Source organism: Coturnix japonica, chromosome Z (assembly GCF_001577835.2).
Source record: "Coturnix japonica isolate 7356 chromosome Z, Coturnix japonica 2.1, whole genome shotgun sequence".
NCBI lineage: Eukaryota > Metazoa > Chordata > Aves > Galliformes > Phasianidae > Coturnix > Coturnix japonica.
The window spans coordinates 55408463-55421273 of NC_029547.1; the positions used below are offsets into that span (position 1 = coordinate 55408463).

Genomic DNA, 12811 nt, shown 5'->3' on the forward strand with positions numbered 1-12811 from the left:
CTTTTTTTTTTTTTTTGTCTAAGACTTGACTCCAAATCAGAAAACAATGCAATGAAATTTCAGGGTTTTCAGTCCTCTAGTAAGTTCTACTGCAGCTCTTTCCCATAGGGAAAACATAAAACCCCAAAATTTACTTATAATAATAAAAAAACAGACATAGATGATTTGAAGATTTAATTACTGGATTTGGACATTAAGAGACAGCTTGCAATACAGATAATGGTTCTGGTAAAGCAGCGGGCATTAATCTAGAGGAAGCTTTGGTGTAGTTATTCCACTGTATTCACAACAGATATCCCAGGGTTGTCAAAACCAACAGCAGCTACAAAAACCCAGATCCCTTAAGGAGTTAAATATGAAAAGCATCCTACTTCCAACACCAAATTTGGATTAATGTCTATCAGATCTCTTGGTTTTTGAAGAACTGATTGAAAAATCAGAAATCCAGAAGCTCAAGTCAGTTCAACTTTAGGAAAGGAAAAAAAAAAAAAAAAAAAGAAGAGGAAATAAAAGAGATGATAAAATAAATTCCAGTCGAGAGAAAAGCAGCAGCAGACTAATGTACAATAAAAATGCTAAATATGAAAAACATTTTCAAATAACAGTATTTGAGAAAGCGAAGCCTTTGCCTGAACTTTCTGCCCTAACTGTTCTGCAGTATCAGCTGATTCCAGTCATTGGCCATTCCAGCTTGTAACAGTGGTAATTTTTAGATCCAACAGAAAGCTTTCAGTGCATCAGGAGAGTTCCAGGAGAATGGAAAAACTGCACGGAAAGCCTTTGTTCAAAGGAAGAAAGTAGGACCTCATAAAAGCCAGAGGCTTGAAGAAATAAAAAATCTTAGCAAACAAAAGAGAACTGCACCTCTTCTCACAAAAATAAACAAATAAATAAATAAAAATCTCTTTGCTCTTCCAGACAACAGCACAGGCAGTCTAAAAATTCAGAGCAGTTAATGATAAATAAACTAGGTCACTATACAGATACCAAGGATAAATATAGTAATTTCTAAAGCAGGGAAATGCTCCCGGAAAATGTTTGGAAGTCTGAGCTGGCTACACTGAATGCTGAAGATATTTTTTTCTTAACAGCTGTCACCATTATCGACAATTTGGTAAATACTGCAGAACATAAATACTGTATAAAGATCTGTCATATGTTGGTGCTTACAGATAATTTTAGAAGGAACCAAAAGCTGCCACAAGAACAGCATGGTCATGCAGTGATGCTCCATCCCCCCCTACAAGACATTCCTTTACAATTCACACCACTTAAGACAGGCCGATCACCCAGGAGCTCTGACAGGGTCACATCAGCACAACTACGCAGCTCCAAAAACACCACAATTTCTTCCATGTCCTCACATTCAACAGAAAAACAAAGGCTTTACTACGCCTTACAGAAGGTCAGGAGCAAATACTTTCCCTTTTTTTTTCCCAGTCTACAATAGGAAGGGCCATGAATACAAGTGTTTCAACCCATCCAATGGTCAAGTATCAGTGCTCGTATCTCTCTGTGGCCTTGGAGCTGCTCCTCAGAGCCCAGCACTGCCTATGAGGCTGAAGAACAGGATGATGCAGCATTACTGTATCGTTCAGGGAAGGTACAATCCAGAAGAAGTTAGTATTTTATTTTTAAACTGTGTCGATTTAGAAATAGCATCTCCTATAAAGTCAATTTCAGCAGATATACACTATAGCTTATAATCTACTAGAACAGTAATTTTATGTCTTTTATGCTGTTCTCTTTCAAAGAACAGATGTAATATGTCTAAAATCTTCAGTAATTTTACTGCCATATCTTAACAGGAAAATGGGCAGAACAAAACTACACTCTCTCTGAAGCTGCTTTTTCTACAGAAAATCTGTTCCGAGATCCTATATCAAAGGCTTTTAAAAATTATTCCAACTGTTACAAAATACATGTACCACGCTGTAAACAGAATACGCATTTGCAATTTGAATTTTAAAAGCTTGTAACACCTCATTTCGAAAATGAAAAAGAAATGAGAATCTTTTGCATATGCAGTAATAAAGCAGGAACATGGAATAACACCAGCTGAGAGTTCTCCTGAAACAGCAATTTGAGAAGATTACCTGTTTGTGAAATCCCTGCAAGACTTTGGGTAAATATCACCAGCACGCAAACACCTCACATACACACGCACTAAAATCCACGTGCAAGCAGCTGCAGTGCTTGCACTGCAGGAGTTTACCCTATAAAGGACTGGCTCTTAGCAGATTTACGTTACCAAATCTCATTGTTTCCCTTTGTGATAGGCACCTTCCCATGTGACGCCCTGACCTTTGTTTTCAGACTATGGGGACATTTTCCATCTCATATGGAAGGTGTACACTTCAACAGACAGGGGAAAAAAATAAAAGCTGGGTGTAATGTGAGACAAAAGATTGCTATGGAAGGCGCTATCATAAGCAGCAGCAATATCCACCAGACTAGAATTTTCCGTGCTTTACTGGGTGAAAGAATACCTTCCCAAATCTCCAAAAGCATGAAAGAAGGAAACTTCCCATGTTTCTTGTTACAGTTTTTCAGATCAGAAAATGGTGGTTCTTTAGAAGAAAAACCCAGTTCAGAAAAATGACCGATGATTAAATCTGAGTGATCTTTATTCCAGTTAACTTGGAGCACATATTTGGGATGTTCCTCCTCCCCTTCTTTGCCTTAGAAGTAAACACTCAGTAGGGATTTAAAATTTCACCCAGATTTTTTTCTTCAAGGGTAATGCCATGAACACAATTCACTATTTGAAAAGAAAGCAATCGGCCTGTTTTTTGTTGCAGATTGCTTTTCATTGGGAACTCATTAAAAATAAATCAAAACTTGTCTAATAGAACCCTAGGAAGAGACATGGCTTCTCCACAGCTGGTATGAGCCTGACATAGAGGACACTGCATCATGCAACCAGGGTACTTCATCAAGTAACATACTCACTGAATACTCAAAGAAGCATAGAATGTCGTGAATTGGAAGGGATCTCGAAGATCATCAAGCTACAACTCCCTGCCATGGGCAGGGCTGCCTTCCACCAGATGAAGCTGCCCATGGCCCCACCCAACCTGGCCCTGAGGGCCTCCAGGGATGGAGAACCCACAGCTCTGGGGGAAATGTGCTCCAAACTCAGCATGCACATACATGTACTGCTAGCAAAACAAATAACCAGAATACTCTAGGTCAACATTTTGAAGAGTTTCTTAGAGTAACTGAAGCATGTTGTGGTTTTACTCATCTTGGCTGCTTCTCTCTCCATGCTCAGCCTTCAGCCGAACAGAAAAGCCAGACACACATCTGCTCACCAGCAGCTTTAAATCAATTTACTTGCTTAGGAACAAGGGGAGAATTTGTCAGGAAGGCATCTCGTCCTGCCTGCTGCCTGTGGCCAGGGAGCGATCTTTATCCATAAACTAAATATTTGGTGTAAAATAATTAGGAAAGAAAAACACTGTAATCTGTCCTCATCAAATAACCTACCAGGGACATTTCTGTTAATTGGCACATAATTGGCCCCAGGACAGTGAGGTAGCAGGCAGATGCTTTGGTCCAAGAGGTGCAGGAGAAACACAAAATTTGCTCCTTTGCCTACAGCCACAAGAATTCAGCACAAGCACACAGACAGAAACACAGTGACTACTCACAAAGAGTATTCATAGGTTTGATTTTTATACCTGGTCTCAACAGTAGAGGATGTATCAGTTGCTCCAAATGTAATGCCTCCTATTTTCAGGCAACTACAACAGATACAAAGAGCAGAACAGCAGCATTTAATAAACTTTCAGCTAGAAAACACTATTTTTCAACAGTCATCACCATTTTTACCACTATGAATAAGAGCCTGCATGCCCTCCCTATTAAAATCTGCACCAGTGGGTGTGACTTTTCATGGTGTCTTCAACAGGAAAATGTTGCCCCTGCAGTTCATCTTTCATCAGCCTAGACAGACGGGAAGGAGGTGCCAAATCTGAGCTGTACAGTGGGTGAGTGGGACAGTCCAGCCAAGACTGGCAATGTGCTTCACAGTCTTCACACTGGTATGGGGCCTAGTGTTATCATGTTGCCAGAGAAAGTTTGTCTTCTTTTTTAGCTGGACTCCAGAATTTAGAGCCTTCATTTTAATCAGCATCACAATGTAGTGGTCAGACTTAATGGTTTGTCCAGGTTCCAGGAAATCCAGAAGGATCACCCTATCCCTACCCCAGAACCCTGCACTTCACTTTACCTATTCAGGGCTGCATCATTAAATTTGTCTTCAATGGGGAATTCACATGTCACAACTTCAAAGTGTTGTTTTGGCTCTATGTCTCATCACCAGTAATGAATGTTGTGATCCAGGAAACCGTCACCTTCAGCTCTGTATTGGTTCAATAGGTCCTGCCAAACTTGCTTACAGTGTTCTTTCTGTTCATGTGTGATCACTCACGGAAACCACCTGACACAAACTTTGCAATGTTCCAATGTTGCCACCACGACTTCCAACACAATGAAGCCAATATTCATCTCCATATACAGTTCCCTAGTCATAATTCACCAATCCGCATGGAAGAGCTGATCAAGATGTTCTTCATTTTGTGGTATGACAACTACGTGTGGGCACCTGGAATGTGGCTTGACTTTCCCATCACTTTCACCACAGCCACAATGCAACATCCACTGCCTCACAGTGTTCATAGCCACTGGTTTCTCTCCATAAATGTTCAGCAAGCATAGATGAATGTCAATGAGCGTAACTTTTTTCCACATGGAGGAATTCAGTAACACATCTTTGCCTCACACGCATGTCAGAAGCCATTCTGTCAGTCTGTCCCTCTGCTATCATCTGTCATATGGTAATAACATGTAACAGAATACTGGTGGGAAGGTTCAAGCTCTACTGTCTTACCACCAGGCTCCACCTCTGACACCATGGGACAACATCATAAAATAAGATGCATTACTTTCAGAGCAGTCATACCTATACACATGGGCAGGAAGGAATGCGGCATTTTACACCTATGGTACAGGAACACGTGATCTGGCTTAAGTTCCCATAATGATTTAAATTCACCTGCTTGGTACAGAAAAATGGACTCGGAGGGTAAGTTCAGAAATGCGTTTTTTGTGAAAAAAATATCAAAGCTGCCACTGAGAAAAGCATCTGTAGTTTTCTCTTGCAAAAACCCTGTGAGGGCACAGCCACCATCCAACAGCACCGTACCACTCGCTCCTCCCTCCCTCTTACTATTGCTCTCCTTGCACCAGTAACTCCTGCACTTTTGGCTGACCCTGCCATAAGTCACCCAAGAATAAGTCACTGTTGCTCTGCATAAGACAACCACCAGTGCTGCTATTAGGGAAATATCAGTGGTAAACAGCAACTAGCAGATCTTTACTCAGGAGATTTCAGAGTTCTGGCTCAGAACATGTCTTTAGATTTCTTCACCAAGCAGATTTCACCAGCAACACAGCACCTCTGAGCCTGCTATACTCCTGGCTGTGCCTGACATTACTTCAATTACCTTTTTTTCTTTTTTTCCTTTTTTTTTTTTTTTTTGGCTGATCTCTGGCTGCTCACTGTGGCGTCAGTAGCAGCCTGAATTTGTGAATAATATCCACCCTTCTGGGAGGATTTAAGTAAAAAGGGAAACAAGAACTGCCATTTACAGGAACCACAGAGCATATGCGTTAAGTTTCAGGTTATGAAGACCCTGCATTTCTGAAAGAAAACACACAGCTGCACAGTACTCCATATTAAAGAGAGGCCTGGTGAAGGAAATCAAGAGGTTAGAACAGGATGGGCTTGATCACGCCTAGGGAAATTAAAGTTGTTATTAAAGAGGTTGATCTCTATCCTGAAGGAGTGCTTACAGCCAATGCATCATTTTAGATGAGGTCAGAAGGTAAACCATAAAAGAAACATCTAAGAAATTAGACAATAGCATCAACAGCAGAGAACTACTGCATCATTTTAGCTACTTTCCACAAGAGTAGCACAGAATTTCCCCATCCTCATGGTACGCCATTCACTCTATCAGTCTAATTTTTCCTTAAAACTGCTCTAACAGATGGACGTTCAGAGGTTTTTAAATAGTTATGGCACAGCAACTGAGAGCAATCAGCTATTAGATCTTGTTTTAACCTACAAAAGCCCTTGTAAGGCAGTCCTGTGCAATCCCTCACAGAGGTAAGGAACATGACAAGTTACACAGCAAATGATATTTTCTCCATCTCTGTTTCAAAAACCTAAGCTGCAAAGGGTATGGGTAAGGCAAAAAAAAGAGACTCAAAGCCCGTGCCACTGTCTGAAAACATAATACTTAGCTAGAAAAATGAAAACTGGCAAACAGATTAAAGTGGTACAGCCTATGGGACTGTAATAGAGAATAATCAGAGAGCAAGCCTGGATTAAAGGGAATGCTTGCATGCAATGATATCCAGCAAGGATAGAGGCTGCTGTGCACACGCAGGATGAGGACATGAAGATGTAAATGTTAAAAATAAAACAAATCAACCCTCCTTTGTTTTCTGTTTTTCACACACACCTCATATATAAGACTTACCCAAAAGTATTTCCTAAATTGTCTGTTGTAGCTTCACTATTGTAGAAACCTACAGACGTGAGTAATCACAGGGAAGAAATTACTGTTATTTACGCACTGCTGTCACAGCTCTCCGTAATTATACAGGTTGACACAGCATCTTGACAATGATAGGAAAAAAGTAGTTTTTACTAAAATTCTGTCAGCCTCCCTCCACAGCAGCATGGCAAATAAAATTACTGCAGATAAAAATTGGCAAAGCAATCGTCTTTTTCTACTTTTTTTTTTTCCAGCTCTGTCAAAAAGTTACTGCTCAGAGGATAATCAAAGATACTCAAAAGGCAAAGTAGTCACATAGGCCTAAACTGTAGTTTTTTTCCTTACAGCAGGGCCATGGTCTAGCTATGCAAATATACCTTCTGTTGTTTAATGCGGAAAACAATTACTAAATAAAGAAATAAGAGTTACAATAGCAGCGGGAAGGGAGGAAGGAAAGAAGGCTGAGAAAGACCGGCTGTGCGAAAACTAAACTGGGACTTGGATATAAATCCACAGTCGGAAGCAGTTCAAAGCTGACCCAGACCCATGCTAACCACACCTTGTGCTCACACCTTTGCCTTTGCACTTGGACTGCAATGCTCCTGCACAGGCACTTAGAAAGGAGAGCAATCTCCCTGTGCCTGCTGCTCAGACCAGCAAATCATGGTCTATTTCACTTCTCAATTTTTTAAACTTAAAATAGAACACTCCCACTGTGATGGAAAATAACACAGCTTGCTGATTAATAAAACGAAAAGGAAACATAGAGCCATTACTACTGACACAGTGCACTGAACTTACACTCTCATTGGCTTTCTTCTTACATCCTCGCTTCACACCCTTTATATGAAAAATGTGTGCAGGTGTTCCATTATATCACAGCAATTTCCAGGGTTTTTAAGTTTGTAAATCTTAAGGTACTTGGAATCCTTATTGAGTTTTGCATCTCCTTATCGTATCCTTCGGTTCCTAATGTGCCATCTGACTAACAAAAATTAAACATACATTTTCAGAGTGAGAACATTTCTTAAAAAGTTGAAAGAAATTAATGTTGTTTTGATGCTCAGCCCATACTCCTAGCTTGAGGCAGCACAGCCTCAAGGTTCCCAAACATCATCTGTAACATGATGCGGATCATCCTCGAAGATACACTCCTTGCCCTGGACCTCATGTAAGTTTGAAGTAAATAAATATATTAAAAAAGTATATAGAGAGAAAACAGTAACACAGTGACTGCGATGAGATTCGTAACATTTTAGATTGATACAGACTCACTCTGACTCTTACAGTCCCCCAAACATCACTTTTTCAGGGTGAGGTTCTATTGCCTTTACTTACACTGATGGGATATCTATCCGGCTGCAAGTACACCAACACTGCTGTATGGATAAGTGCTGTACAAATAGCTAGCTCAAAGCATAAAAAACAGCCTCCTAATGCAAAGCTTTTGTCTTCTGAAATAACTTCCAAAGTGGATCATTGCCTTGATTTTCAACTGGATGGTAATTGGAAAAATGGGGGAGGTAAGGAAGATAATACAGTGATCCTTTTCACTGCGGTATCATTGAAACACAGCTTTGTATAAAATACATCCTCTGAAAAACAACATAAAGGATGTAAGTAGGGCAGAGAAAGACAAAGTTGGATACTTAAAAGAAAAAACACACACAAAAAAAAAACCACACACACACAGACAAACAACTAATACCAGCAGGACTATTAATTCTAGTTATAAGATAGAATGGCTTGACATCAAATTCTGTCCTAGGTTGACCAGACACGCACTGGATGCAGAAGTGTATCTGCTGTAGATGCTTTCTGGAGGCTATATGAGCAGTCATGGAAAATCAATTTGAATACAAATGTAATTTGTTAAAAGAACAGTGGAAATCATTATGCAGGGTCACACTGTCAGCAGTCTGTACAGATGTAGATGCTGTCCAAGGAGGCAAAGGTGTTCAGTAGAACAGGAATGCTGGCCTTTAATAGTGTTTGAGATCTTTTCAGTCCTTTGGTATAGCTATATGGGAACAAACCTACAGTTTACCTCTTGTATTTCTTTGCAACTTTACTCACTGCAGCTCATTCCAGCCTCAGAAAGAGGCTATACACACACTTCTAAGCCTCAGAGGGAGTGAAGGTTCCCACTGTAAAAGAGAAAAAGCATAATCTCTGGAACAGTTCCTTGGAAGTTCAGAAATATTTTATCTCAGGCTCACAGAACACAGTCGCAAATTAAAGCAGAATGGGATCTGCTTCGTTTTGGCAACACCGGTATCATTTCTAGGCAAACCGCACATAAAAATTCCACGTCAAGCAAAGTGAAAATACGCAATGCAATTTAAGGATCAGCTCTGTGATAAACACAACACAAATGGCAAATCTTCAAAAGATCCCTTTGAAAAAGCATATAATACACAGGCTTGGAATATACGGATTTGCTCATGGCACCGTCACTGTTGCTGGTCAGCTTACCCCATTCCATGAGGTAAATCTGGGAACTAAGATAGCCATCAGTTCTAAATTATGTTTTCCTTCCATCTGATCTCAATTCTTACTCACTGTTCTGAAACATATAGGCAGTGTTGTGCATATTTGTCCCAAAAATAAACATGCTGGGACTAAGGAACTTCTTTAGATGAGGCACATTGGATCTCTTCCATTTGAAATCATCTCTTGTAGACTCTGCAGTCACTCTTGTAGTGACTGCCCATCCGCTGCACAGTGAAACATCGGATTTGCTCTTGCTGTGATCTAAGGAACAGCAACCAAAGTGAATGCAAACCTTCACAGCTGTTTGGAAATGAATATAAAAGGACACCCCTTGTTAAAAATGCACTGACATCTTCCTTGCAAGCTGTGGAGTAGAAGTCACAGCACCCTTGAAATCTTGTTTCATTCTACACATGCGCATAAACACATCTCTGAAGAACAGATTCCTGTTACAGTGCATGAGATTCCCAATTTATCAGACCAGTCACAAAAAAGAAAATCCCCATCTTCACTGAAAGACTCATCACCTGCCCCTCTCCCAGTTCTGCTTTCCCTCTTTATCAAAATGACTTGCTGAAACACTGTGTACATGTTCCAAACACCAAAAGCAAGAAACGTATTTAAGATGTTATATATCAACAGGAAGTCGACCATCATCACTACTTTTCAGTGCCCTACTAAACACTCAGTTTGTATTTTTCATCTGGCAGCAGACTTGAAACATTGGTCAGCAATGAACTATGTGACCTAACTTTGATCTGCAGCTAGAATTTATCCCTCAAAGAAAGCAGGGGATAACTGGCCAAAGCAGGGATGATTTTACCATAGGTGTTCATGATATGTTCATTCTACTTCTCTATCCAAATAAACTCAAAGGATGCACAGAAAGTTTTGTGCTGTTCAAAAACTGCTCCACAAACAGTTTGTTACTTGCTATACTTACCACAACTTGAGATAATCTATTAAAAGTTATAACAGCAAGCAAAATTAGCCCACTATGTCAAACCTGTCAAGCAGTATTATATTCTGCAGCAGCTTAAAAAAAGAAAAAAGAAAAAAAAAAACTATGATTTTCTTCTGTTCCATTTTGAAAGCCAAGGACGAATCGTTAGCTGAACAATTATGGTTAAGCAATTGCAGAACAAATGGATTCTTTCTTCCTATTTCTCATCTCTGGGAGATCTATTCAGTTCTCCCTGTTCTGAAGTTGCCTAAAAACACTGCTAGATCACAGCCTTAAATGAGAAGACATTTCAGTCCTACAGAAGCCCAACGCAAAGTATTTATGGCACGTCTATACTTTGTGCTTAAAAGATTTTAGGCACAAACTGCAGGTACAAGGACATATTGCATAAGCCATCGCATGCTCACTGCAACTGCGTGAATGTTATTGGATTTTGAGAAGCTACCGTGCTGAATAATTTAGGATCTAATAAAATATTCAATTTTACTGATACATAGGCTTCATTTAAAAAAAACAAAAAACATAACACCAAACAAAAAAACCACCGCAAATAGCGGCGAGAACAGGTCCAAGTCAGTGAAAACATCATGCTACTCATTAGGATAACACTTGTTCTATTAAGCTTAGGGATGGCACAACCGGGACGACACAAAGGTCTTCAGCCCCCCGAGGTTTGTTTGCCTTCCCCAGTGCTCAGCGCTCGGAAGGACGGAAACAGCCCCACAAAGGGGGTGAGTTCCTGCCTCCCGGCGGGTTCCCTCATCGCTGCCGAGGCACGTGGGGGAGCACGGAGGGCTTCTTGTCGCGGGGAGGGGGTGCCCAGTGCCGGCTACAGCTCCCGTCCTCCTCCCACCCTGCCCCACGCCGCTGCTCGCTGAGCTCCGGCAACTTTTTTTTTTAATTATTATTTTAAATATATGAAAACGGAAAACCCACGTAACCACCAGTGGTTACTTCCAATAATAATAATAAAGAGAACTGGAAAACCCCTAAAGTTGGCTTTTTGGACTTTTCTGTTTTTTGGTTTTTTTTTCCCCCTCCCCAGCGGAGGAGGTACAAGAGACGGAGAAGGCGCCGCTGATGCTCCGGCAGGAGATGCCCTAGTTAAGGAGAGGCGGGTCGCCTGCCGAGCGCTGTTCATCGCTCCCGCGATGCTGTACCCCCGGACGTGCCCGCGAACTGCTCCGCGCTGCGCTGGGTACGCTGCTCCCAGCCCGATGGCTGGGGCGGAGAGGCAAGAAAAAGAGATGTGGACAGCTCTGCGGGTATTATCAAACCTTCTTAGCAGCTCATCTGGATTAATCTCTCACGGCGGCTCTTCCCCCACGCAGCAATTACGCATAGTTTCTAAACAGAACGTGCCCGCTTGCCGACTCTTTGGAACGCAGGGGAAGTATTTTATCTGTAAATGGCAGTAAAAGGAGAGCCGCGGCGGAGGCACCCCGCGACCCGCCCCCGGACCCCGAGCACTTGGGCTCCGACTTCGGGAGAGCCGCGACCCGACCCGTCCCCGTCCCCGCCGCTCACCTCGGGCGAGTCGCGGCGCCACCAGGCTCCCGCAGAGCACCAGCCAGGCCAGCACCGCGCGGCTCATCGTCCTCTTCTCCCGCGGCCGCGCCGCTACTACCGACGGAAAAGCAGCAGCAGAGCCTCCTCCTCCTCCTTCTTCTCCTCCTCCTCCGCCTCCTCCTCCTCGAGATGCGAGGCTGGTCCCTCCCGGCGCAGCCCCGGGCCGAGAGCTGCTCCCGCTGCCGCCGCCCTACCAGCAACGAGCAGGCTGCCCCGCCGTGCCCGCCAGGTGCCGCCGCCGCGCCTCCAGCCTGGCCCGCACACCCGCCTCCGTCCCGCCGCTCTGCCCGCTCCGAGCGGCTCCCGAGGGGCGGTGCCGGCGGCGGGCGGTGCTGCCAGCCGCGCCCCGACACCTGCTCCGCCCCCGCCGCGGCGGAGCACCGGGACCTCGTCTGGGGATGAGCAAAGTTTGGTGTGGTGGGGGTCAGGGATGCGCGTTTTGTTGCTGTTTGGTCTTGTGTTGATGGCCCTCTTCCCGCGGAAGTCTCGCTGCCGGAGGCGCCCAGGGAAAGATGAAGGTCCTGCCTTCCACCCCTTTCTGTAGTGAAAGGGAGTTTCATACGAAATCAGCGTTCTTCATTCCTCCCCTTGCCGCAGGTAGGGTGTCAGACTACCCGTACAGCAGTCTCCGCAGGAAAGCAGAAGGTGGTGAATTTACCGACACGTAGAGGATGGAGAGGGCAAAGGTCCTGTGTGGGACCACTGCCGGCAGCGTGGGTGCTGCTTTTCCTGCCTGACCTGTACAAGGTAGAAGATAGAGCTAGAAAAGTCAAGTAAGCACTGATAGTCCAGTGGGAGACAAAAGGCTCTGCACAGATTTTATATTCGTATTTTGCATCACCTCTAGTGAAAGAGCCCATGTTAGTATTGAATTAAATGTTAATGTAGTTGCGGAGTGAGAAGAATGCACTTGACAGCATCAACCTGATGCTTAAGACAAGGAGACGCCGCGGAACGACCCGCTAAGTCATCTCGCCTGGTGGCTACCATCGCAGGCAGCTTCCAGCTTCTCTTCCTTACAAGCCCTTTGTCTGCGTCTAAGTGCCGGTAAGTGGCAGGGTGACAGCTCTTCCCTAAAGCTCTGGTTTTACTTCTGAGTCTGCAATTAAATGCATTTTTCTCTGACACTGGAGGTATTTCAGTTCCTACACACCGCAGCGTCAGGACAGAATTACAAGGATCAGAGGTTTTTTGTGTGTGTGTGTTGGTTAAGCGA

The 12811-nt window shown here is 43.2% G+C and overlaps 1 protein-coding gene across 1 annotated transcript in view; it reads right to left on the reverse strand.

Annotated features, from left to right (window-relative positions):
* LOC107306514 (neurogenic locus notch homolog protein 2-like) overlaps positions 1-12585 on the reverse strand; it is a 149412-nt gene extending 136827 nt beyond the window's left edge. Inside the window, exons 1-3 of the mRNA XM_032441509.1 lie at positions 12506-12585; positions 11860-12133; positions 11554-11785 (exon numbers count right to left, since the gene is read on the reverse strand). Coding sequence (XP_032297400.1) covers positions 11554-11785; positions 11860-12133; positions 12506-12585 — 586 coding nt within the window. The remainder of the gene's footprint in view (positions 1-11553; positions 11786-11859; positions 12134-12505) is intronic.
* Between the last annotated feature and the right edge of the window lie 226 nt (positions 12586-12811).